This window comes from Mustela putorius, unplaced genomic scaffold (assembly GCF_011764305.1).
Source record: "Mustela putorius furo isolate JIRA1106 unplaced genomic scaffold, ASM1176430v1.1 tig00003853_pilon_pilon_pilon, whole genome shotgun sequence".
Lineage (NCBI taxonomy): Eukaryota > Metazoa > Chordata > Mammalia > Carnivora > Mustelidae > Mustela > Mustela putorius.
Genome location: NW_025422005.1, coordinates 16,204,744 through 16,228,183, shown reverse-complemented (window position 1 = coordinate 16,228,183; position 23,440 = coordinate 16,204,744). Strand labels below are relative to the sequence as shown.

Genomic DNA, 23,440 nt, shown 5'->3' with positions numbered 1-23,440 from the left:
GAACCTAGCTTCGGGGAAGACTGCTGGTTGCCCTTGGGCTAGTCGCTCCCCTTCTCTGAGTCTTGCCCATGTTTTGCTGGTTCAGCGTTGGAAATCAAGTGTCACCTGTCAGGCATGTGGCTGTGGAGGCTGGCAAGGGTCACCGTCACACACACGCAGGCTTGGATACCGTTAAGTTCTGGGTTCAAATCCCAGGTCCTCCTCTTCAACACTGACCGTGGGCTTTATGTCCACCTCATGCCCCCAGCCTGCCTCACTATCTGGAAAGTAGGGTCGTGATACCCGCCTCACTCCCCAGCCCTACAGATGAAACAAAATACAACAATGGCTCAAACTTCCGAAGCCCTGACTATGAAGCAGTCCCTGTTCTGCAATTTCCGTGTCTTAAGTCATTCAGTCCTCCTGACAAGGCTTTGAAGTAAGTGCCCTTGTTATTCCCATTTTACAGATAAAGAAACTGAGGTCACTCAAGTTATATCATATACATACGGTTGGCCAACTGGTAAGTGTTGGCCTAGGATTTGAACCCAGGCCGCTGAGGCTCCCAGGACCTCCTAAATACAGGTTGTAAAATACGAAATACAGGCTTGCCTTGTAAGCACTCAGCGATTGTCATTCCTGTGCTCCCTCCCAGTGCCCAGAACAGCATCGGAACCTCAGGCTCAGCACACAGGAACTCGGGTGTTTATTCTAGGAAGAATTCTAGGAAATCCATCTTACAGTGGGTAGTGGGCAGTGAGTTCTCGGGGGCTCTGGCAGCCAGCCCTCACCCTTCAGGCAGCTAAAGCAACAGCACCCCGATAGAGAGCAGACCATAGAAACCAGAGAGGTAGAAGGTGTGAGCTGGAGTCACACAGCAGGAAGCATGTGCAGCCAGGGGCGGGAGGGTCCTTCCCGGGCTCAGATGGACGGGAAGATGAGGAAGCCGCTGAAGACACTATCCACCTCCTGGCCCTGGTAAATGCGGCCCTTGACGGGGTCTTTCTCAATCCAGACCTGGTCCCCGTGCTGCAGCTGGAGAACCATGCCCCCGGACACCACCTGGAAGATCCCCTTGCTGTTGGTGTCACAGAAGCCCAAGGAGCGCCGGAACTGGTTCCTCCCGGACGACACGATGGACAGGCAGATGTCCCACTTGGACACCACCTGGAAAGTGAAATAGTAGTAGCCCGGCACAGCACAGAGGAACCGGCCCGTGTGGTTCTGGTACGGGCCTTCCTGGTTGGTGATGACCGTGTCGAAGATGACCACGTTGCCACCCATGGGGGGGTTCCGCCTTACGGCTGAGAAGGCCGGCCGTGGCTGGTCCTTGATGTTTCCTGGGTTGCCCTTGATGCCTTTCGGTCCTGGGAAGCCAAGGAGCCCCAGGGGGCCACTGGGTCCAGGAAAGCCCATGTTGCCAGGCTTTCCAGGGGGCCCAGGTTCCCCCGGGTCTCCTTTAAGGCCTTGGATGCCTGTCCGCATGCCGGGAGCCCCTGTGGGGAGAAAGGCCAGATCTGGAGGGGGAGTCCAGTGTCCACCAGTCCTCAGGGAGATGGCTGGGACCCTCGGCTGCGGTGGGATGGAGGATGCGGGAGTGCCTGGGCCTTTAAGACCTTGATTCTGGCTGGTTGTGTGACCTTGGGCAAATGTTTCAACCACTGACCCTCAGCTTCCTTATCTCTAAAGTGGAGAAAAGTGAGAACAGGTACTTGGAAGCTGTCAGATTCTTGCAAAAGCAGGACAGGCTTCTCCGCACCTCGCCGGGCCACTGCCCCTGACTCCTTTGGGTTCGGGACTACATTTAGGAGGCCTGGATGCCAAGTCGCAAATGTTTATGCAGATCCTTCTGGTCTGCTCTGGACTGGGAGGCTCTAGGGGACTGAGATTATCTTTTTCTACTCTGAGCATCTCCTCCTCCTTTTTCCTTCACAGCCACACCCCTCCCCCACCTTTTTTTTTTTTTTAAGAATGTGAGTTTCTGAAACTGGAAGGGGCTAGGAATGGGGAAGCAGGGACTGAGTTGGGTGTGGGGGCTGGAAGGAAGCAGAAAGGATAGTTGCCGTGAACTGATCATCTCTACGTGCCAGGTAGGGTTATTTTTTCCATTTTACAGACGAGGAAGCCGAGGTTCAGAGAGAGTCAGTAACTTGCTCGAGGTCACACAGCAAGATGAGTCTCCTGAGTTCAAAGATGAGCACCTTAATCGTTTTGGTAACTGAACGACAACCCAGGACTGGACGCTACTCCAAGACCTTTCACGTTTGTTGTTTGCGGTGGTCCGTGAGAGAGAGGACTCAGGCAGGAAAGGCATTCAGAGAGAGGCCTGGCAGCCTGGGGACATGTCCAGGGAGGAGGAAAGGTTCCCCTCAGCCCCGGGGACCCAGTGCAGATTGCAGGGGCTTCATGTGGGGGCCCAGGTGGATTCCTGCTTCTTGGGGCCGCCCCCAAGCATCCACCCAGGAGGCCAGGCCCAGCCAAGGGACGAGGGACTGGGTCTAGAGGGAAGGGCTTACCTGGCTCCCCTCGCTCCCCCTTGAGGCCTGGCCGTCCGTCTCGGCCAGGGGGTCCTGCAGCCCCCGCCCTCCCGTCCGGTGCTCGGCACACATCCTGGGTCACTGCAGAGGCCAAGGATACGGCCAGCACACAGCCCACCAGCCAGCCCCGCGGGGCCTCCATGATGCCACTGTGAAGACATAGGGGCGGGGCTAGACCTCACACACTCACACACACCCAACTCGTACTTACACTTGAATCCCACACCTACAATGATATCTACACATACCCCCGCCACCGGTGCACATACACACCTCCAGGGCCTTCGATGTCTACCTTGCACCCAGCCCCAGTGACCCCGTACGTACATGAAGCACCAGAAATTCACACAGATGCCACACACAACTGAAGTTACACCCTCAGACACACAAGCTTGGCCTCCAGTCCCATAGAACAAACACAGGGAGCAGACTCACAATCCACTCCACACTCCCGGATGCACGAATGACGCCCAAATGGACTCCATCTAGCGCTCAGCCACACACTCATATAGTCCTACAGATGATCAATTCCATTGAACAAATATTTATCGAGCGCCTACTTCTTATTTAATTAACACTGTCTCACCCAGATGGCAGAGCTGTGCGTACACATAGGAATTCACAGCCCCCTGACACAACGCGTGTGCTCACCGCCGTGCCCCCCCCACATACTCGACCCCTTTCAGCACCTACTAGAGTGTCTACGGGACCCCTGCGCTGGCTCTGACACTCCCAGGCTTTCCCCAGCTTCTTGTGTCTTGGGGAGGCCAAAACCAGGAACTCTGATTAGAGGGATGGGTTTATATCACCACTTCCCACTAACTCCCAAACCCGAGGAATGAAGATGGTCCCCCCACTCACTTATTCTGGGTCCTGGATCCGGAACCCCCACCACCACCACCGGCCAACTCTGTCCTGACACAGAACCAAGGACAGTGTTCCCCCTCCCCTGCCTTTGTGGTCCACCCCCCTAGGCCAGCTCCCCTGGTTCCCTGAATTTCACAGCCCCCTCCCCCTCGGACGCTGGCCTCACCTGCCTCAGCTGGCCCTCAGTTCAACTGGATGTTCCTGTCCTCCACCCAGGGACCGCTGTGGGACACCCAGCAGGGGTGCCGCCCGCCTGGCTGTGGCCAAGTTTCACATCCCTTCCTATTTCCCCTTCTCCTTCCCTGGGCCTGCCCCCAGCTTTGCCCCAGGGGCCAGAGGCCTCCCGGAGACAGTTTGAGCAGACCTCAGCAAGACTGGGACACTGGACATTCGCCCCACCCCCCACCCACGCACGCAAGCTGGTGTGGGGGCAGGGAGGGCAAGGCAGGAGTCTGCAAAGACAGAGGCCGTGGAGGGGGTCCTGGGTAGGGTGTGAGAACCAGGGAAGCACAGAACATCAGGGCAGACGGGGTTTTTCTAAAAGTCAGTAACTTGAAAGACTTTTTCGAGTTTATGAAAGCAACATGTATTCATTGTCAAAAAGCTTGGGAAATACAGAAAAACACAAAGGACAGTGCAGTAGTGATGGGAAGCTTAGTAATCAGCTTTCTAGACCTGCCACTTCCTAGCTGCCCTTGGGAAGTTACTTAACGTCCCGGGGCCTCAGTTTTCTTATTCATAAATTGGGAACAACAGATTTGACCTCATCGGAGTATTATAAAGTTTCAATGGCATCATATATATATACAAAACACTTGGCATGGGATGAACAGTTAATAAGTAGCTTTTATTGGATTTAAAAAACAGCAACAAAAGCCCATGAATGCTATCATCTAGAGAGTTACCCTTTGGCAGGATCATCTAGTCTTGCTTACTCTTGCTGACAGGGTGGCTACTACCTGTCGGCCCACATCACTTCACCGGCTTGGACCCTGAGCGTCCTTTAGATAGAGCTACCCGTTCTCTCCAGTCTGGAGAGCAATGTGTTCAGGCCCAAGCTGACCAGGTCTTTCTGCTTCTTCCCATGACCGTGGTCACCACCCCCCACTCTGACCATTTCACCAAAAGGAAGATGAGGAGGGGAAAACAAGTCTATTGACCTGGGCAGATGAAGATCGTCCAGGGCCAAGGTTTTCAAGCGTCTGGGACCTCTTTTCATTTGCAATCTTGTGTGGTACCCAATATGTATCTGACAGATATAAGTGGGGGTTCTCAGGATAAGAGTGCAAGCCCAGAGTAACTCCCACCAGCCCCTCTCTTGCTCTTGGGGATTCAGGAGGTTAAGAGAGCTGGAATCTCATGGGCTGTGCCCACTTGTTACTCACTATGTAACCTGAGGCAAGCTATATCATTTCTCTGGACCTCAGTTTCTTTATCTGTAAAATGGGGATGATATAGACTTCTCACTGGGCTGCTACGGATTCTATGAGGAAGTTGATGCTGTCATATACCACATTCAAATAAATCATCATTATGAATAATATCTCTGTGACCGTGGGCAGGTTACCTAACCAGTCTGAGCCTTACCTCCATCTCTCAAGGTGAGGGAGTGGCGGGAGGCAGGAAGGTCACAAGGAGGTTGGGAGGCAGGAAGGTCACAAGGAGGTTGCACCCGAGAACACGGCTCTGGGCACCCATTTTCTTTGATGGCAGCATGTCAGTCTTGTTTCCCTGCAAGAGGAGTTAGAAATATCATGTGTCGGAGTCAGAAAGGCCAGGCTGATGGCTCCCATTTCACAGATGAAGAAACTAACCACCAGAGACATCATTGCTTGCCGAAGGTCAGAAAAAAGTGGCAGAGTTGGCATGGGGAAAAACCAAATACTGTGAAAGTCTTCTCAAAGTATAGTTTCTGAAATTTTGAATAGATCATTCTTATAGAAATATATAGTGGGCACATGTGAGTTTTTAAATTTTTTTTTTTTTTTTGTAGCTTGTTAATGAAGGAACCAGCAGGATGAGAAAGCTAGTTCAATGAAGGGTATGAGCAGGAAACATTTACATGTACCTACATATGGAGAGAGAAGAGAGATTTAGCAGAAAGAAAAACAACAATAACCCCAAAATTAGAATTCTGGAATATTCATAAGGTTGCTAAGTTAGAGGCAACACTGGTGAATGTTTATAGGGCAACAAAATCATAATGTTGGGGGTTATCTTCTCTATTAGAAAGAAATCATTTGCATGATTTCTCTACCAGACAAAAATAATTTGTAACTTACTAGTTTTCTACCAGCAAACAGGGGTCTTTACAGATCCTGGGCCCTGATCAATAGCAAATAATAAGTCAAGCAGAGTGACATTCCCCTAGAGGGTCAGATGACCCTTAGGAGGGCTTGTTAGACAATGTTTTGATTTGACTTTGAAAGGGCATCGGTTATCTATTTGCCTTATTTCCAACTGTTGGATGATTTTACTTATCAGGCTGTTGCAAGTGTATAACCCTTCCCAAGAAATAAAAGCCATCGATAGGAATGAACATAGCATTAGTGCGAAAAGTAAATGGGTCAGCAACAGCCCTGCGAATGTCACAACAGAGACCCCTTCCATCAGAAGGGATGGACAGAGTCCTCCTTTCTCTCCAGAGCTCAGATTCCTGGAGGGGAGAGGTAGGGGGGTGGGGGGGGGAGTGTGGGAGGTGGGAGAGGTTGGGGGATGAGAGGAACTGCTCTGTAATGCCTGTAGAGTCATGATCCGTGAGGCCCAGGTGTAGTTAGGAGTTTAAGCAATAACCAATTTTAAATCACTCACATTCTTTTTTTTTTTTTTTTTTTAAGATTTTAAAGATTTATTTGACAGAAAGAGATCACAGGTAGGCAGAGAGAGGAGGAAGCAGGTTCCCTGCTGAGCAGAGAGCCCTATGCAGGGCTTGATCCCAGGACCCTGGGATCATGACCTGAGCTGAAGGCAAATGCTTAACAACTGAGCCATCCAGGTGCCTCTCTCTGAGTGTATTATTATCTCCATATTATTTTAAAGTTTTGACCCCATTCTAACTTTGGAGTTCTAGTCTTTCTTCTTTCCTTTTCTTTTTTTTTTTTTTTTTTTTAGATTTATTTATTTATTTGGCGGGGTGCGGGGAGCAGAAAGAGGGAGAGAATCCTCTGAGCCTGACATGGGGCTTGATCTCAGAACCCTGAGATCATAACCTGGGCCAAAATCAAGAGTCATCTGCTTAACCAACTGTGCCACCCAGGTGCCCCTGGAGTCTAGTCTTTAATTATTTTTTTTTTAGATTTTATTTATTTATTTGACAGACAGAGATCACAAGTAGGCAGAGAGGCAGGCAGTGGGGGCGGTGGGAAGCAGGCGCCCCGCTGAGCAGAGAGCCCAGTGGCTCCATCCCAGGATCCTGGGATCATAACCTGAGACAAAAGTAGAGGCTTTAGTCGACTGACCACCCAGGTGCCCCAAATCACTCACATTCTTGATGGTGGAGTCACATCTTACCCAAGGGTTGGGGTTCCAAAAATCAGCATATTAAGCAAAAATTGTAAATGGTCCCTATTACCATGGGGTGGGGGGGAATCTTAAGAAAGCGCCAGGTTGGAAACCTTATTATGCCTTCACTATAGACCTGCGTGGTCAGTTTCGGCTTTGACATTAGAACAGAGTTCTCTTTCTTCAGTTGGGTAGCAACTGACTCATGGATATCCCCCTCGCCCCCCAAAACAGGCATGGAATCTTGGAAGACTGGGATCATGCAGCATTAATGTATTTAGCCCACAAGGGGCTCATGGGATCAGAGGCAGACTTGGGGAAGGCAGGTCTGTTCCGCTCTCCCTGTCCATGCTCACTCCAGAAATAGGCTCCTTGAGGGTCGGGAGTGACGGCAGCATCCCCCACCTTATTGAAACTGGTATCTGTAACTCCTTGTCTCTCTGAATCTTATTAGGCAAAATGCAGATTGTCAACTGTTATAGAACAGGGCTCCAAAGCTCCTGTGTTTTTTTTTTTTTTTTAATCAAAAAATTGAAGCATAATTTACATACAGTAAAATGCAGAAATCTTTTTCTTTTATTAGAAAGACAGAGAGAGAGAAAGAGAGGCAGAGAGAGGGGGAGAGAGAGAATCTTAAACAGCCTCTGGGCCCAGGGGGACATGATCTTACGCCCCGTCGTGAGTGTGTCTGTCCGTTTCTTATAGCTGAGGAGTATACATGCATATATCACACCTTATCAGGTCCTTCCCCATTGGTGGGTATTATTGTTATGATGAATAGAGCTGCGGAGAGAGCCTTCTCCTGCAATCCCCTTATGCACTCAGGTCTCTGCTGTGCTGTTCGCACACCGTGCAGGAGGCACCGAGCTGACCCCCGTACCCGGTCCTCCCCATCCACTGCCGCGCACCTCTCTCTTCAATACCCCTTCCCTCAAAAAACCCCACAAATCTCCGGAGCCCTTCCTGGAACCTCTTTTTCTCCTTCTCCCGGCTCCCATCTCACTCCCCTTGCTCTTTGTTACGGAGATCTTCTTAATGACGGGTCTCCCCTCTTTGGGGCTGAAAATCCTTCCCCCCCTCCCTGGGCCTTTAGGGTCTCTCCTTGTATCCTCCTTCCCCACCACCCAATGAGATCAGGGTTCTCTTGGCAAGGTTGGCGGGGCGGACTGGGAATTGGGGAGGGAGCTGTCAGAGCCTGCCACACGTCTTCAGTGCACATGCTTTATTCTCTGCCTCTCTTGGCAGATAAAAGCGTTTGGGGGGCTCGTTTTATGAAAAACGGAGGGGATTGTAAACACCAAATAATTTGCTGGGAGATGAGAGGCAGCACGGGTTCAAATTCAGCATCTGCCTTCCGTTTGCTGCGCGCGCTTGCATGAGAGAACTCCGGGGTTTGGGGGTGGCAACTGACCCCTCCAACTGTGACAAGGTTTCGGGTCAGTGTGGCTTGTCCCCGGTGCGGGACTTAGCAAAAGTCCAGTCTCCTCCTCCCTCCCCTACCTGCCAACCAGGGGGCCTGGGCACAGTCCCAGTTGAGAAGTTTGGGAAAGGGAATGTAAAAAGAAAACAAAAGAAGGCAAAGGCAATTTCACTGGGGGAGGGTGAAGAAGAATAGGGAGAAAGCAAGCCTCCTGTAATGGCTGGTGCCTGCATTCCAGACACCCAGAGTGAAACCCGGCACACCGTCCTTCCTTCCAGGGGCCATGTGGCGGCCCACCGGGGGAGAAGTTCCCAACAGGCAGATCTAGCCAGATCTAGGGGGGAAGGGCACTGATGGAAGCTGCCAAACTTGCAGGCAGGTGAGATGTAAAAAGATGAAGAGGCTTAAGAGAGTTAGGGACCCAAACTGAGCAGGCAGTGGGAGAGTGCGAGGACAGCTTGCCTCTGGTTGGGGTGGCCGAGCCCTGGGTTCCGAAGGCTGTGGGGACACCACAGCTGGGAAACGTGTCACCTAGAAGGCCAGATGATGCCCAGTTCTAAAGAGCTCCGACAGACGCAAGAGGAAGCCCTCCCGCCGCCTTGCAGGGACCATCTCCCCGATCTGTCCTTCACCTGGCCTGAAGTTCCACAGTTACCCATTCTTTCCATGGGGGAAGCATTGCTGTCTTGAGGTGTTTTAAAACCAGAGCTGTGTCTCGGTGCAGGTGCAAGATGTTAACCGCCATGCCTTAGGAAGCCCAAGCGCTGGGCTTGCTACCAGGGCTTAACATGAGGCAACTGAACTCAGAGAGTGTAAGTGATTCCCATAAGGTCACACAGCCAGTCAGTGGTAGAGGTACTTCTATTACCTCAGAAGCCTTTCTGAAGGTTTTCCGCTGGCGGAGGTAGGTGGTGTCTAAAGCAGAGACTCTGAAAGGGAGAGCGAGGAGTGTAGAGGGGGAAATGTATTGGTTGTGGGTGCTTGGAAGGCACTCTCCCCTGGGTTGGGCATTTCACATATATCATCCCATTTAATTGACACGGGTAGCATTTTGATTCCTTTTCGATGGTGAAGAAACTGGGGTTCAGAGAGGTGGAGTGACTTGCTCATGAGTCCCGAGTTACCACATTTAACAAAGAAAAATACAGGATATTCCATTAAATTTGAATTCAGATAAACATCGGTATACTTGTGGTATAGTTGTATTTTAAAAAATTGTCATGTATTTTCTCCAGCAACCTACAGAGGTCACACAACCGGGTGGCTATTGTCCCACAGGGCCCTGACTCACTAGGAAGTCTGTCTGGGAGAGAAGGATGGACCAAGGGTTGGCTCCTTTCTGTCTCCCAGGTGAATATGGGCCTTTGTCCCCACCTAGGGTCCCAGTTACCGCTCTTGTGGGTGAGCCAAGGACCTCGGCCAGGTTTCCCCACCATGAGCCCTGGTCCCTACATCATTGCTGGCACAGGCTATCCTCTGGGGGATCTTTCCCTGCCCCAGACTTTCATTAGAAGAGGTCCCTGTGGGCTGGTGGCAGAAGACTTAATTCCAGCTCTGCTGAGTGTGGTCTGACAAATCATCTTTCTGGGCCTCAGTCTCTCCCCCTCTGTGAAAAAGAGGGAAGAGTTGAATCAAAGCAGTGGTTCCCTTGGGTCCGAGTCCCTGGGACACCACTGCCCCAGCCGCTCCGCTCCCTACTGCTTTAGAAGCCATACCTTCTGGGTTTGGCATAGGTGCCCTGGGCGGGGTCTCACGCAGGAGGCAGCTCAGCATCTTTCTGGAGCTCGGATAGCAACTCAGGACCTTTCCAACCTTGACACATTGGTTGGGCCCACCCTGGCCCTTTGGACATGACCGTTCTGCATCTCACAAGTAGAGACCAGGGGCAGAAGGGTCCAGAAAGGCTTTGCTGGAGTAGGAGAGAGGGGGCAAGTCCTGATAGGTTGGGTAGGAGGAGGAGGGAGGGAAGGTCACTAAATCGCCCCTGGGGCTGAGACCATTTCCAACCCGGGAATCCAGAAATATATCTTCCCTATGTCTTACATATGTCTCTCCATTTGAGTAGAGATTTGCGTTTTTCACAACCCCTTCGTGGCCCCCATGATTCCCAGCCAGGCTGTTGGCCCACCTGATGGGGAGACCAAGGCTCAGAGCAGGCAGTGGGTTCCTGGTGTCACAGAGCAGAGCTGGTGCACTCTCTAGTCTCTGGGGCCAGGACTCTACCCAGCAGCACCACCCCCAGGTGGTTCTGGAAGGTCCTACTCCAGTCTCTTCCCTTCCCAGGCTCCTGGGTTCTGGGCATTTCTTCCTTGCGTGGTTCTGAGCCCCGTCTCTTGTCCTGCTGCCAGCTCCCGGGGGGGGGGGGGCGATTGTCCTACACCCCCCAGAGCTCAGCAATCATCCCTCCTCCCTTCCCTGAGCCAGGCACATCCAGAGTCACATGGCAATTACCGACACAGAGCCGGGGGGCTGGGTGCGGGTCTGGGGTGCCCCAGCCCACACTCGTCTCTCCACCTGCAGAGCTGCTCCAGGCTCGAGGCTAGCTAGCAACAGCTGCTTCTGCCCTATCTCCTCCCCCTCTTCCAGCCCTCTGCTGATTACAAATAAACACCCGGTCTACGCGGGAGAGTAATTAACTCTCCAATGTGGGGAGAACTAATCAGCCTGGAGTTTGCTGCAGGTGGGAAAAGCGAAGGCTTTTCCTAAGTAGTATGCAAATGACACCCGTAGTATGCAAAGCAACCTCTTTGGGTTCCTGGGAAAGGCCGCCAGAGCCTCGAGCCCTGGCTTCTGAGGAGGGACAGGCTCTGGGAACAGTGGTCCTGGCTGCCAGGGACCCCATCCTTCGGATTGAGGGAGGCTGGTGGGGTCAGAGTAGGAGTGGGGGTGCACCTTCTGGGCTCCCCAGTGCACCTGCAGTCCCTGTGTCTGGAAGGCTGAGGGGAAATGGGCTAGGAGCTCAGAGAGGACAAGCTTTGAGTCTGAGCCCCGCTGGTCCTCACCTACATGACTTGGGCTAGTCTCTCTCACAGTCCTGAGCCTCAGTTTCCTCATTGAAAGATGGGGATAAAAATACATACTTTTTATGCTGTATGAGAATTGGACAATACCTAAAGCGCCTAGCATTGTCTGGTGATTAGTAGGTGTTCCGTAATTCAGAGCTCTTTGCAAAAATTATCCAGATTGGCCCATAACATCCCTGTGGCCATGTGCTGCCTGGTCAAGGCCCAGTCCCCTTGGGGGCTCATCTCCACCTGGTCTGTCTCTCCAGGGTACCGTCGGCTTTGTGATACAAGATTTGAAAGGCTGCAGGAATGGCCCTCCTGCTCCCAGGCATGTATGTCTCCTGTCTTACCTGAAATTCTGCACCAGGCCCAGGGTAAGAGAGAGAAGCTCCCTGGGAGCACAATTTCTGGAGGCATTCACTCTCGGGTGGTGCAAGTGCAGAATCAATGCCGGGAGTGAGTGTCTGTGTCCACTGCTACACCCCAGGCAGGCATCTCGCTCTCTCCTCCCCTTGTCCAGATCCTGCTGCCACTCTACCTCTGCTGAGTCGACCTCGCTCAGCCCTCAGCATGCGCTCCAACACTACAGGGATGGGGGCGTGAGCCCATGTTCTGGGTCACAGAAATATACTACATCCTAACCGAAGTGTCAGGAACACAGACAGATGTATCCCTTTGGTGAAAATTATCCAATGGTACATTTACATTACATGCATTTCACTGTATAGACATTTGACTTCAACAAAACATAATTTATATGTAAATTGAATGTATCTTTTGAGAGATATTACACATTAATGTACAATGATGATGATGATGAGGAGGAGGAGGAGGATTACCAAAGTGATCACCCACCTTCGGCTTGTACACCTCCTATGATGGGGAGCTCACCACCGGTGGAGCCAGGATATCACTTGTTTGGCAGTGGGACTGGGATTCAAACCCAGATCTGACTCCAGGCTCCAAGGCCTTGGTCTCTTCTCTACTGACTCTCCCAGGATCATGTGTGTGCAGGAATTGTCACAGGTGTGATACGTGGAATGTTTGCCACTTGCAGAGAGACAGTAAGTGCTCCCGCACACCTGGGACACAGATGAGTTGCACATCCCTTGCCCATCCTTGCAGCTAGGTGGGGTGTGGGCTAGTTGGTGCAGGGATGCTGAGCAGAGTGACGTCGATGGTATAGATCTGCCAACACACTCTTGCTTGCTGCTCTCCTGGAGACCTCATGTTGTGAGGGTAGAGCCCCAGGCTCTGAGTGGCTTGCGGAGTGTCTTCATGGAGGACAACTGTCCCGGAGGCTCATCTGGGCCACAACAGGCTTTGCAGGAGGAATGAGTAAACCCTGGTGGGGGTAAGCCACTGAGGAGTGGCCTGACACTACAGCATAACTTCCCTATCCTGACCGATGGGCCCAACCCTGGTAAGATTGCCAACCTCAGAGTCCTAGTCACCACCGTCCTCCTCCTCTCCATTTCCAAGGCTGTCATTGTCATGACGACGCCCTCACAGGATGCTTCAGGTGGCTTGGCTCTGCTGAGCTGTCCAGGGTCCTTTCCTCAGCCGGACCTCCCACCACTGCCCAGACTTTCATCAGTTCTGTGCTATCCAGGCTGGGCACTTGGGATTCTACAACAAAAAATACCCAGACTCACCTTTGGACAGCTTACGTTCTGTTGGGGAAGGCAGACATGAATAACACCCAAAGTGAGCAGCTTGTGGGTGCCAGAGACACCTAGAAACCAGAGGTGGGAGCTCCCAATGGGTAAGATAAGAGTCACCCCAGGGCGGGAATCTTGGGGGACGCCTTGGAGGAGGAGGACCGGTTGGAGGAAGGAGGTGACAGCAGCGACTCCCTCCCCGGTATTTATAGGCTCTCCTGACATAGGTCTGAGTTCTAGTCCTTCCACTTCCCACTGGACAATGTCGAGTGGGCATTTTCCCTCCTAAAGCCTTGGTTTTCTCATCTGTAAAATGGGGACAATAAAAGTCCCTCTTCCTAAGGTTGTCACGAGAATCAAACAAGTTAATACACATAGAGGGCTTTACTCCGTGCCTGGCTATAGCAATTGCTCAATAAACAGCTGTTATTACAACCTCGTTTGGCCCTTGCAACAGCCCTGCGAGAGAAGAGAAATGACCGGGATTATCTTTGCTTTACAGATGAGATGAAGGAAGCTCAGAGAGGGCCAGCAACTTGCCTAAAGCACACAGCTAAGAAGTGCCTGGGCGTGCGACGTATGCTGGGCGTGCCTCTAACCAGAGCCTGTCTGGGGTTAGGATTTGTATCGTCAGACCTGGAGGCTCGCTGCTCCCTCTGGCTTGACTGCATCTTTCCCTCTCTCGATGCCTGGCCTTTGAGATCCCACCTGTTTTCTTATTGTGGCAAAATGTACAGAAAAGTGTTTACTATTTAAGCCATTTTTAATGGTACAGCATCGTAGCACTAATTACAGTCACCCTGTTCTGTGATCTTCACCACCGGCCGTCTCCGGAACGGTTACCATCCTCCCACACGGGAACTCTGTCCTCATTAAACACTCGGTCCATCCCTCCCCTCCCCCAGCCCCTGGCAAACCACTAGTCCACCTTCTGTCTCTATGAATCTGATGACTCCAGGGACCTTGTGTATGTGGAATCATACGCTATTTGTCCTTTTTTTTTTTTTTGTCCGGCTTATTTCACTCAGTGTAAAGCCCTCGCGTGTCCTCCATGTGGTAGCAGGTGTCAGAATTTTCTTCTTTCTTCAAAGTGAATCATATTCCTTTGTGTGTATATTTCACATTTTATTTATTGGTTCATTCACGGATGGACACTTTGGTCGCTGGCAGCTTTGGGCTCCTGAATATTGCCATGAAGGTGGGTGTCCAGTGTCTGCTGGAGTCTCTGCTCGCATGAGACCCCGTGGCTGCCACGACTCAGGGACCACCCCAAGGGCTTTGCCGGGATCCAGAGTTCCCGATGATCCAGAGCCAGACCCACACCCAGCCCAAAGTGCACTGGTCATCTTGCTGTCCCATTAGCTCCACGCTCTTGCTGTCAATTCCTCTCCTTCCCGCCTGCCCTTCACCATCTCCATGGTCCAAGTCCACCCATTCCCCAAGGCCCATCTCGAATCACCCAACCCTCCAGGAAGCACTCTCTACCCTCCCTCCGTGGCCTTCTCCTACCCCTGTAGCACCCGACCCCTGCATCTGCCCCATGCTCGAGTCTCTTATTACTTCAAACCTTAGATTATTGCTATCGGTGTCTGGTCTCACCTACACCCACCCTTCCAGAATCGAGAATTTCCTTTCAATATGGTGGAGATAATGTCCCCTTGAAGAAAAGCAAAAGTGAGAGTCCCCTTCCAAACTGCGTCCAGCTTAGGTGACCCCTGAATCTTAGCATGTTATTGTACCCATGTGACCCATTAGAAGCAATGTGGCTTGCTGGGTCTTGCCACACTGTCTTTTCAAGCTAGAAAAGGCACCGAGGCCACAGTTGCGTACTCCTCTTCTGAGTGGGCTTCAGAACTGAGCAAGCCCTGGGGAGGGACAGGTGGGAGGGCCCAGGGAGCCGGTCCCTCCAGAGTGAAGGCAGGTGGGCAGGAGGAAATGGTGGTTGTGAGAGCACCAGGGGCCTCATCTGTCTTTATTGATGAGGATCTGAGATCTGCCCCCCCCCCAGGAGATGGTCCATGAGGACATCTGATTGAAAGGGGACCAAAGTTCCCATTAGCTCTGTCCTTCCCAGAGGAAATGGGGGTGGACAGAGTCTGGGGGACAAGGGACACAGACTCCTCTTTCCCTGCAGCATAGCCCCTGATCCCCAGGTAAGAGACCTTCCATATTTTGGGTCGGGCAGGGGGGATGCCTCCATTGGAGGCTCCTTGTGACTGGACCCCATGACAGGTCAGGAAGGGTCAGAATGCACATTGAATTCCTTGAATCGCACAGAAACCCCAGCAGATTGTGAATCTTGGAGGGCAGGCCAGGCCTGAGTCACCTTCTTCCGGCTTGATGCAGTGTGTGGCCTATACGTGGCCTGTGCGTGGCCTGTATGTGGCCTGTACGTGGCACCTTCCCCACCCTTTCCTCCCGCTTGCTTCCTTCACCCCAGTGTGCCAGAGAAGCAGTCTGGATGCTGGGCTCACATCCAGCCCCTGGCCCTCCCTCGCTGGGTGATATGTGGCCACTTACTTAAGTCCTCTCCCCTTGGCACCTCAGTGAATCCATCTGTAAACTGGGGCTAGTAAGAGAAGCACACTCACGTGACTGTGCTGAAGAGGAAGAAGTCGCTACGGTAATATTGTTAGAACAGGGCCAAGCATCTAGCAAGTGCTTAGGAAATACCAGATACTTTTCACTCAAGAAATATATAGTGCTTGCTCAGGGAACTGTGGCCAAATTAATGGGAAGGCTGAGCCCACAGAAGGAGCTTGTGTTCAAAGTCAGTAGGTGCCCGGGTTGCCTTGAGAGAGCTGCTTCGCCCCCGGGAGTCTCCGTGTCTCCTCCGCGACACGAAGAACATGATTTCCATTGCCCTCGCTGCAAGGCTGCCAAGGGATTACTGGGGGGCTTGGGGTACAGGCACAGGGGGAAGCAGGGCAAGTGGCCCCTGTCTCAGCTATGGCCTCCCCAGCAAAAGGGGCTTCTGAGAAGCCCTCTCTGGGCGCCCCCCAACCAATTTCTGCAGCCACATGGCTCTGGGCAGTTGCTGGGACATACCAGTGGGGGTTGGCACCCACTGGGGAAGGGGCTAGTGGAAAAAGCACCCCAACTTCATTCTCATCAGCTCCCACAGGAACTGGGAATGCAGGGGGCTTTCCAGAAACTGGCCTGACCTGATGGGACAGAGAGGAAGCAAAGCTTGTGGGCTGGCCTCTGGGACCAGCCTAGCCCATGGGGTCTGCCGTGCTTGGGAGCCAGGCGGGGACACCAGCTGTGCCGAGAGAGGGACCCGGCTTGGGATCCTGGAGGCCGGGTGCTTCCCAGTCTCTGTTCACCCCACCTCCTTGGGGTGCCGGCATCTCCATCTCTAGCAGACGCTATCCGGTCTGCCCTGTGGGGCTGTGGGCTGGCTCTGTGTGAGGAAGCTCATTGGGGAGTGTCCCAAAGCCGGACCCATCTAAGGGTACCAGGTCTCATCAGTGGGTAACTCACTCAGGGTCCCCCATAGACGTCAGCAAGAGGCAGAGCCAGGTCTGAACCTAGAGACGTCTCTGGAGCAGAAAGCACATGCTGGCTGACCGTCCTCTGCCCCCCTTCCCGCCCCCCCACCCCAGGCAGCCTGCATTCCGGACCGGAGCCAGTGAGGGGGTCTCAGCCTCAGTTTCCCTGTTGTGAGGGCAACGGCAGTCAGCCGTGCTACAGGATAGTCAGGGTTTTTGTTTTGTTTTCTAATCTCTAAATGTTTACAACTTTCTTGCCTGATCCTTCCCAGTCTATGGATGTGGAGGTGGGGGCTCTGGGAGATGGTGTCACTTGCCCCAAACCACCCGGTGAAGGACTAGGAGCGCGGAGCTCCCGCGGGGCTTCAGCGCAGGCAACTGTAGGGCCTCGAGCAAGCGCTTTGGCTCTCAGAACTGCGGGTCAACATTTGTAACACGGGAGTGGCAGACACTGAGGAGCGTTGGGCAGCAACAATCCTTGGAGGCCTGGCTGAGGCTTGAACCGGGGGCTGCAGGACCCCTCGGCCCTGCTTGCACACCACACCGCCTCTGGCACTCGACAGGGGGGCCGACAGGGTGGTCGCTGGGAGCCTTTGCAGCTTGACTCGGACATTCCCAAGCCTCCTCTAAGCCTCCAGATCCCTTGACGGCCTCTGCCTGATTTCATCTGGCCAGCTGCCTGATTTTGCTCCCAACCCAGGCCCCCTGGGGCTGGTTTCGGTGACGTAATGGCTCCCTCCCTCAGCTGTTTCCCAGTGCTCACGTGTGTGCGGGGTCTTCTGCTGCAAGGACTTCCCAGCACTTGCAACATCTGGGAAAGGCTAAATGGGGGTGCCTGTCCAGAGCATCCCCCTCTTTGCTTCTCAGCAGGATGGGGCGGCTCGGTTATTTTTGTGATAAAAGTTTAATAAATTGAAAGGCATGGTTTTCATTCTGTGGGTAATTAGCCGCTGCCACTGTGCTCCCTCCTAATTGTCTCTCTCACTCCAGACCGGTGGAGATCAATAGGAAACGGCCGCAGCACGGTGAAAGTCACAATTAATTAATTGTCGGGCGTGTGTGTGTCTCCATCTCTGTCACATCAAAGGCCCAGGGACAGCAGCTGCCCACGTTTCTGGCTCTGCCAGGCCGGCCCAGCCTAGAGGACCCAGATGCACATGAACGCAAGCCACCGTGCATGCTTCCTGTCTCCCCCTCGGGAAGCAGCAGCCTCCTGGAGAAGGGGTCCCCTGAGACCCCAGGCTCAGGGGCCTTCTCTGACAGCCAGCACTTTCCTACCACCCCACCTCGAATGCAGCCTCTGCTCTATCCCTGCCTGGGTATCTGTGCCCTGGTGCCCCCTCACGCCCACCCCCCACCCGCCTCACTCACTCTTGCCTGTCCCCTCCTGTGTGCAGCCTAACCTGGTAGATTTTCTAGACTAAAACTTGGGCAGGATCTAGAAGAGTGGTTAGCTCTGGGGAAGATATGGCCTGGGAGACAGAACATTCTGGGATTCTGGGGATGCTGTACATTTTTATCTCTGGTGTTCTCAGGGGTGTATACATGTGTAATAAGCCCTTTTGCAGCACGCTTAAGATCAGCATCAGCTGTGACACACGAGCGTGCAGATACACACAAATGCTCCCTCCCATTCAGTAACAACAACTCGCTTTCATGTGCCAGTGTTAAGATAGGAGGATGATGAGGGACACAGGCAGCCGTGATGAACCCGCCGGCCCTGACACCATGGGTCTCTCCTAATCTTCCTCACAAGGCTAGGAGATAGGGAGTGTCATCGCCATGCTACAGATGGGGAAACAGAGGCACAGAGAGGGCTTGGAAGGAACTGAGAGAGGAGGAGCGAAGAGGTTGGAGGTTGGGAGGTGGGGGAGGGAAGGGCGTGGGGCCACCGGGGGCTCGTGTGCGCCAGTGTGGGCTTTACTTACCGCCGCTCTGTGCCAGCAGAGCCATGTGTCCCATGTCGCAGACAGAAAGCTGAGGCTGGGAGAGGCGGCGTCCCACGTCTGAGGTCGCAGGGCCTGGGAGTGATGGGCTGGGTCTGGAACCTGGGTGGTCTCTGAGGAGGGGGAGGGAGGACAGAGGGAAGTGAGGGGGACAGGAGCCCTGAAGCGGGGGGGGGGGAGCAAGCAAGATGTGACGGGAAGGATGTGGTGCTGAAGACCTCTGTGTGGGAGAGCATGAGTGCACCCGTAAACACACTCACACGCATGTGCACACACACGCACACACTTAACCCACACGCACGCTCAAGCACGCACCTGGGCACACACACATCCCAACCCTTCTAGCGGGGCTTCCTGCTGCCTGTCTGAGGCCGGTGAGCCCAGCTTCCCCTCATTTGCAAAGTGAGAGAAGAGTGGTGGGGTCTGGAGGTGGGCCGTGGCCAGCTGGCGGCCTGGCACCCGCGGTTAGGGGAGGCTTGGTCAGTGGGCTCATCCTCTCTGGCTCCTCCATCTCAGCCAGGCCGGGGCGTGCTGGGCTCCCAGCCGCCCACCCTCTGCCCGACACCCACAGCTCCGCACGTGAAGTTTGGCTCTGGGAGGGTCAGGTCCCCTTGTCCCAGACCCTGGGCCCCTGCTCTGCGCTCCCGCACCCCCCAGGCAGGCCCATCCACCCCCTGGAGCTCAGGGTTGACAAATATTGTAAGAGCATCCTCGCTGGTGGGGAGCGGTGTGCCTGTCCTTCTGTTGGCTGTTTCTCAGAGCCTCCCCGTCACGGCTGGTCGTCAGGGGAGGCCATCTCCTTGCTCCCACCTCCGCTGCCGCCTGTCATTGAGCCTTTGAAGTGGCGCCTGATTCTCCAGTCTGTCTGAAGTTGCTAGCTGCTTATGCAGCAGCTGGTCCAGAAAGTACCCCCGCCGGGCCTTTCCACGATGGTGCCGGCCGCCAGGGACTCCGGGAGACAGCCGCCGGGTCTCGGGGTGTGGGGGGGGGGCGCATGCAGAGGAAGCCCACATGCCATGTCTGTCTTCAGGGTCTCCTGGACTGAGTTTGCTTATTTTTTGTTTAAAAGGATGGGGGAGAAAAGAGTTTTCAAGAACCCCAATGTTTCATTCTCTTCAAAGAAAAAGGAATAAAGATTTTTAAAAAGAGAAAACTAAGAGCCAAAGGTAAAGCTTTTGATTTTCTTTGAACATTTTGACTGCTGTGGCGGCCGCGTGGGGGAAGGTGCTGGCTTGGGAATCCCATCCTGGATACTAATGGGCTGTGTGACCTTGGGCAAGTCACTCCTCTCTGGTCGTCAGATCCCTAATGAGGGTTTGACTGGTTCCGTTCCCCCCACCCCCACATTTGGGAACCTTCTCACAGGCTGTGCTGTTTGTTTTCCTTGAGACTCACTGTCACGGGTCCCCTCCTTCTTTTTGATATGAAAGTCTTCCTGAGCCCAGGAAATCAGAGAGACCGGTGGTGGGGCCTCTGGGGAACAGGTGAGCAAGAGGATCCCTCAGACGCAGGGCCATAAATCTCCATTTTGAGGATGTCACAGCTGGAGATTAGAAGGGTTAAGTGGCTTGCCCAAGGTCACACAGCAGGGGAGTCTGTGGCAGAAGCAGGAGGGAATCTGTGTTTTTTAACTCCCCAGTCTCATTAAGCTGCCGGAGGAGGTTTCCGGGTACGAGGGGCCATGTTCATGTGGCTTATGTTTTTCAGCTGAGGCTGTCGAGAGTGGAGTTTAAGGGCGAGAGCTTGGGGTCAAACAGAACTTGGTCTTACATCTGCTGCTCTGTTTGTGTGACCTTAGGCAATCCATTTCACATCCCTGAGTCTCGGTTTCCCTAACTGCAAAAGGGGGCTCTTCCTTAGGCCTCCTTTATCCATAGCTGTGAGAGCAAAGGAAAGGCTGCCCACGAAATGCTCGGTGCGGGGCCCGGCACACATGGACCCTAAGTGCCCACAACTATTCTTGCCAGCCTTTAGCGTGGGGCTGGAGATCTATCTGCTTTCTTTGTCAAGCACTTGGAGAAAGAGGGCGTACTGGGCCTGTCTCTGGGGCCTGGCTGTCTTGCCTGCCTTTCACGCCACACCCCCTCCCACTAGAGCCCTTTCCTGGGAGAGACAGGCAGTCCATGGCAGGCTGTGCAAGAAACGTCAACCGCATCTCACGGAGAGGCCTCTGCTGACACGGATGAGATCCCTGGCAGGCAGAGTGGGCAGGGAGCGGCCCAGGGTCTAGCCTCGCTCCCCTGGGGCCTGGCCTTTCGTGGTCTCCCTGTCACAGCTGTGGTTCCAGCCCCAGGAGGCCACCCCAAAGGTTGCCTGGGGCTGGGGAGCCGTCATTCCGGGGGTGAGCCGTAGCTGGAGCTGGTGGGTGGGCAGCTGGGCACGCTCAGCTTCAAGCAAGGGGTGCAGAGGGCAGGTGGCTCATGGGAATGGGCTCAGGGCTTGGATAGAGAATGCACTGGTTTGGAATCCTGATCCTGACTCTACCACTCACTGGCTGTGAGATCTGGGGCAAGCCAAGTCACCTCTCTAAACTCAGGTTCTTTGACGGAAAATTAGAACTGGATGGACACTGTCTCCACGGGACTGCTGGAAGACTGTAGAGCCGCCGGCACCTGACACATGCAGTAGGAGCAGCATGAGTGGGAGGTGCCAGGAAGGTTGTCATGCTCTTGCTGTCACAGTGGGCTTGGTGCTCTTTGTTCACTCAATAGGACTTTAGTGCACACTCCTGTAATATGCCTGCCCAGTCCCAGGCACCGGCGAGACATCAGTGAACACAGAAAAGACCCTGTCCTCACGGAGCTGTCATTCTAGTGGGAGAGGGCATGCGAAATCAGAGGCCCAGAGAGGACAAGGGATGGGGTTAGGGAACAGCAGGAAGCAGAGGAAAAAACACAGTACACCTGTGTTCAAATTCCAACTCAGCCACTGTCGTGCTGTGCGATTGGAAAAAGCACTTCCCCTCTCTGGGCTTTAGTTTCCATATTTGCAAAATGAGACTAACCACCCAGTCTTGCATCATCAAGAGATGAGTCTCCATCAAGATCAGTCTTGGGAAGGCACTGGAGAGACCAGTTTCCTCTCTCTGTGCAGCTTCCCCACCCTGAGAATCAGGGCTAGGCAACTATCAGAGAACAGGTGGGTACTCAGTCCAGATGCCCCAGCCCAGCAACCCCCAAAGCCATGAACCTGGAAATGGCTGTTCCATTTTCTCAAGTCTGGTCTTTAGGTGGGAACAGGAGCTCTGCATTTCTCCTCTAGCCCTGGGCTCTCCATACTGGGACCCCTCCTCAAACTCCCATTTCTTCTAGTCACCCTGAGGATGGGATTCTGGGGATCCAGACAATTATGCTACTGGAAAAGACCAGTGACATTCATTCATTCTTCATTCATTCATTCGTTATCAATCAGTTGGTCAGTCAACAAACACTCATCCAGCATTTACCATGTGACAAGCGTATATTAGGCACAGGAGATCAGGAATGTACCAATTCTTTAGCGAATATCAAACATCTCCTTTGTTTCAGGCTCTGGGCCTGGCACGGAGAACAACGTGATTAATTGATTGATGTAATGTTTAGAGATGACTGCCGTGTGCTCGAGGCTGAGTGCCAAACAAAGATTGAGGTCCTACTCTGTGCCAAGGACTCTGATGGGTACCGGGAACAAAGAGCCACTTGGTCCCTGAATACCAGCTCTGAACGGAGCACCACACGCCTGGGAGAACCGTGGCTGGCATTTTGTATGCGGACGTGAAACCCAGTATCTCCATGTGGCTAATGAATCGTCGGGCTCACAAGAGAAGCGCGAACAGACCCCCTTGTCCATGAATTTGCTAATTGAGCTCCTCAAACTCAGACATTAACCTGCATTACCATAAATACTGCAGAGAACAGCCATTCACAATTGATGCTCAGTGGTAATGGAGAAAATCAGTAGAGGAATAAAGCCGAAATGGAATCATAAAACCTTATTTTCACCATTAATTTGAACCTAGTCTTCCCCAAATACCTTCTGATAAATCTTTCTGTAAGACTTTAGGGCTGGAGAGAGGAGGGGGTTGCTGAACTAAGGGAGAGGCTGTGCCACGGAGGCTGAGGGGCTGAGCTGGGGCTGAACAGCTTGGGGGAGGGGGTCCTGGCTCACTGACCACCTGCTCTGCCTCACTGGGGGCAGCCAGTCCTAGTTCAGGGCCAAGCAAGGTGGCTTTTGGGGAAGAGTGAACCCAGCTCCATGCATGGAGACAAGGGGGGATGGAGAATAACAAGGTGGACAGACAAGCAGACAGACTGGGAGGCAGGACAGACGGACCACCAGGTAGACAGAGGAAAACACACAAACTCAAAGATAGATGGACAGCCAGGATGACCTGTAAAAGGGTAATTAACAAACAGACAGACTGACAGATAGTTGTGAAGACAGACAGCAGGTAGACTGAGAAATGGGAGGCCAGTCTGTCCATTGGGAGGACAGAGAGTCTTAATGGGAAAATGGAGAGGAAGACCAACAGAAAGACAGACTGACAACCAGTCTGACCCACAAGGAGCCTAACAACCGACAGACAGGTGGACAGAATCACAGGGAGATAGACATGTTTAGTGATAGTCCAGGAAGCAGATCAAAGGAGAGGCAGGCAGCCAGTCTACCCATTCAGCGGGTAAACAGATGGATGGACAGTGAACAGAGACTGGAATTGGGGCAGAGGCTGGGGTCACTGAGCTTCCCTGGGTGTGCTTAGGGGGAGGGGGAAAGAGTGAGGAAAAGGTCTGGTGGACACTTTCACATTGCATGTGAAGCCTTTTGCGTGAGGGAGTCTGGCAGGCGGGGTGCTCCCCTGGGCCCCAGTCTTCCCGGCTTCTTCCCCGCCTTCTCCTCATAGCCACAGGCATTGTCTAGCACGCAATGCAGGGAGGCTCAGAGCTGCTGCTGACGGCCGCTCCATGGTTGGGGGATGGGGGCAGCTGCTGGACCCCTCTGTGGGTCATCTGTGTCCAGGTATCTGTGGGGGGTTCAGACCCAGTGAAAGGTCTTGG

At 53.4% G+C, this 23,440-nt stretch overlaps 1 protein-coding gene across 3 annotated transcripts; it reads right to left on the bottom strand.

The window, feature by feature from the left end:
* Nucleotides 1–662: 662 nt before the first annotated feature.
* C1QA (complement C1q A chain) lies at nt 663–3,702 on the bottom strand. 3 transcript variants are annotated; one of them, XM_045063931.1, is made up of 5 exons: nt 3,550–3,702; nt 2,952–3,030; nt 2,496–2,665; nt 1,282–1,475; nt 663–1,146 (listed from the first exon to the last, which is right to left on the bottom strand). In XM_045063931.1, exons 2-5 carry the CDS (start codon nt 2,999–3,001, stop codon nt 901–903), a joined length of 660 nt encoding a protein of 219 aa, XP_044919866.1. In that variant the 5' UTR covers nt 3,002–3,030; nt 3,550–3,702; the 3' UTR covers nt 663–900. The 3 variants fall into 3 exon arrangements, with proteins under 3 accessions (XP_044919866.1, XP_004741286.1, XP_004741287.1); XM_004741229.3 differs by having other exon boundaries at nt 663–1,475; nt 3,550–3,693; XM_004741230.3 differs by lacking the exon at nt 2,952–3,030 and having other exon boundaries at nt 663–1,475; nt 3,550–3,692.
* Between the last annotated feature and the right edge of the window lie 19,738 nt (nt 3,703–23,440).

What these genes read in the sequence shown, in the direction of transcription:
- C1QA (XM_004741229.3), bottom strand. Translation starts at nt 3,001, where the DNA reads ATGGAGTCCATTTGGGCGTCATTCGTGCATCCGGGAGTGTGGAGTGGA. An exon ending in CCGGGAGTGTGGAGTGGATT is followed by an intron (nt 2,666 to 2,951) that starts GTGAGTCTGCTC and finishes ATGTCTTCACAG; the next exon opens with TGGCATCATGGAGGCCCCGC. An exon ending in GGGGGAGCGAGGGGAGCCAG is followed by an intron (nt 1,476 to 2,495) that starts GTAAGCCCTTCC and finishes TTCTCCCCACAG; the next exon opens with GGGCTCCCGGCATGCGGACA.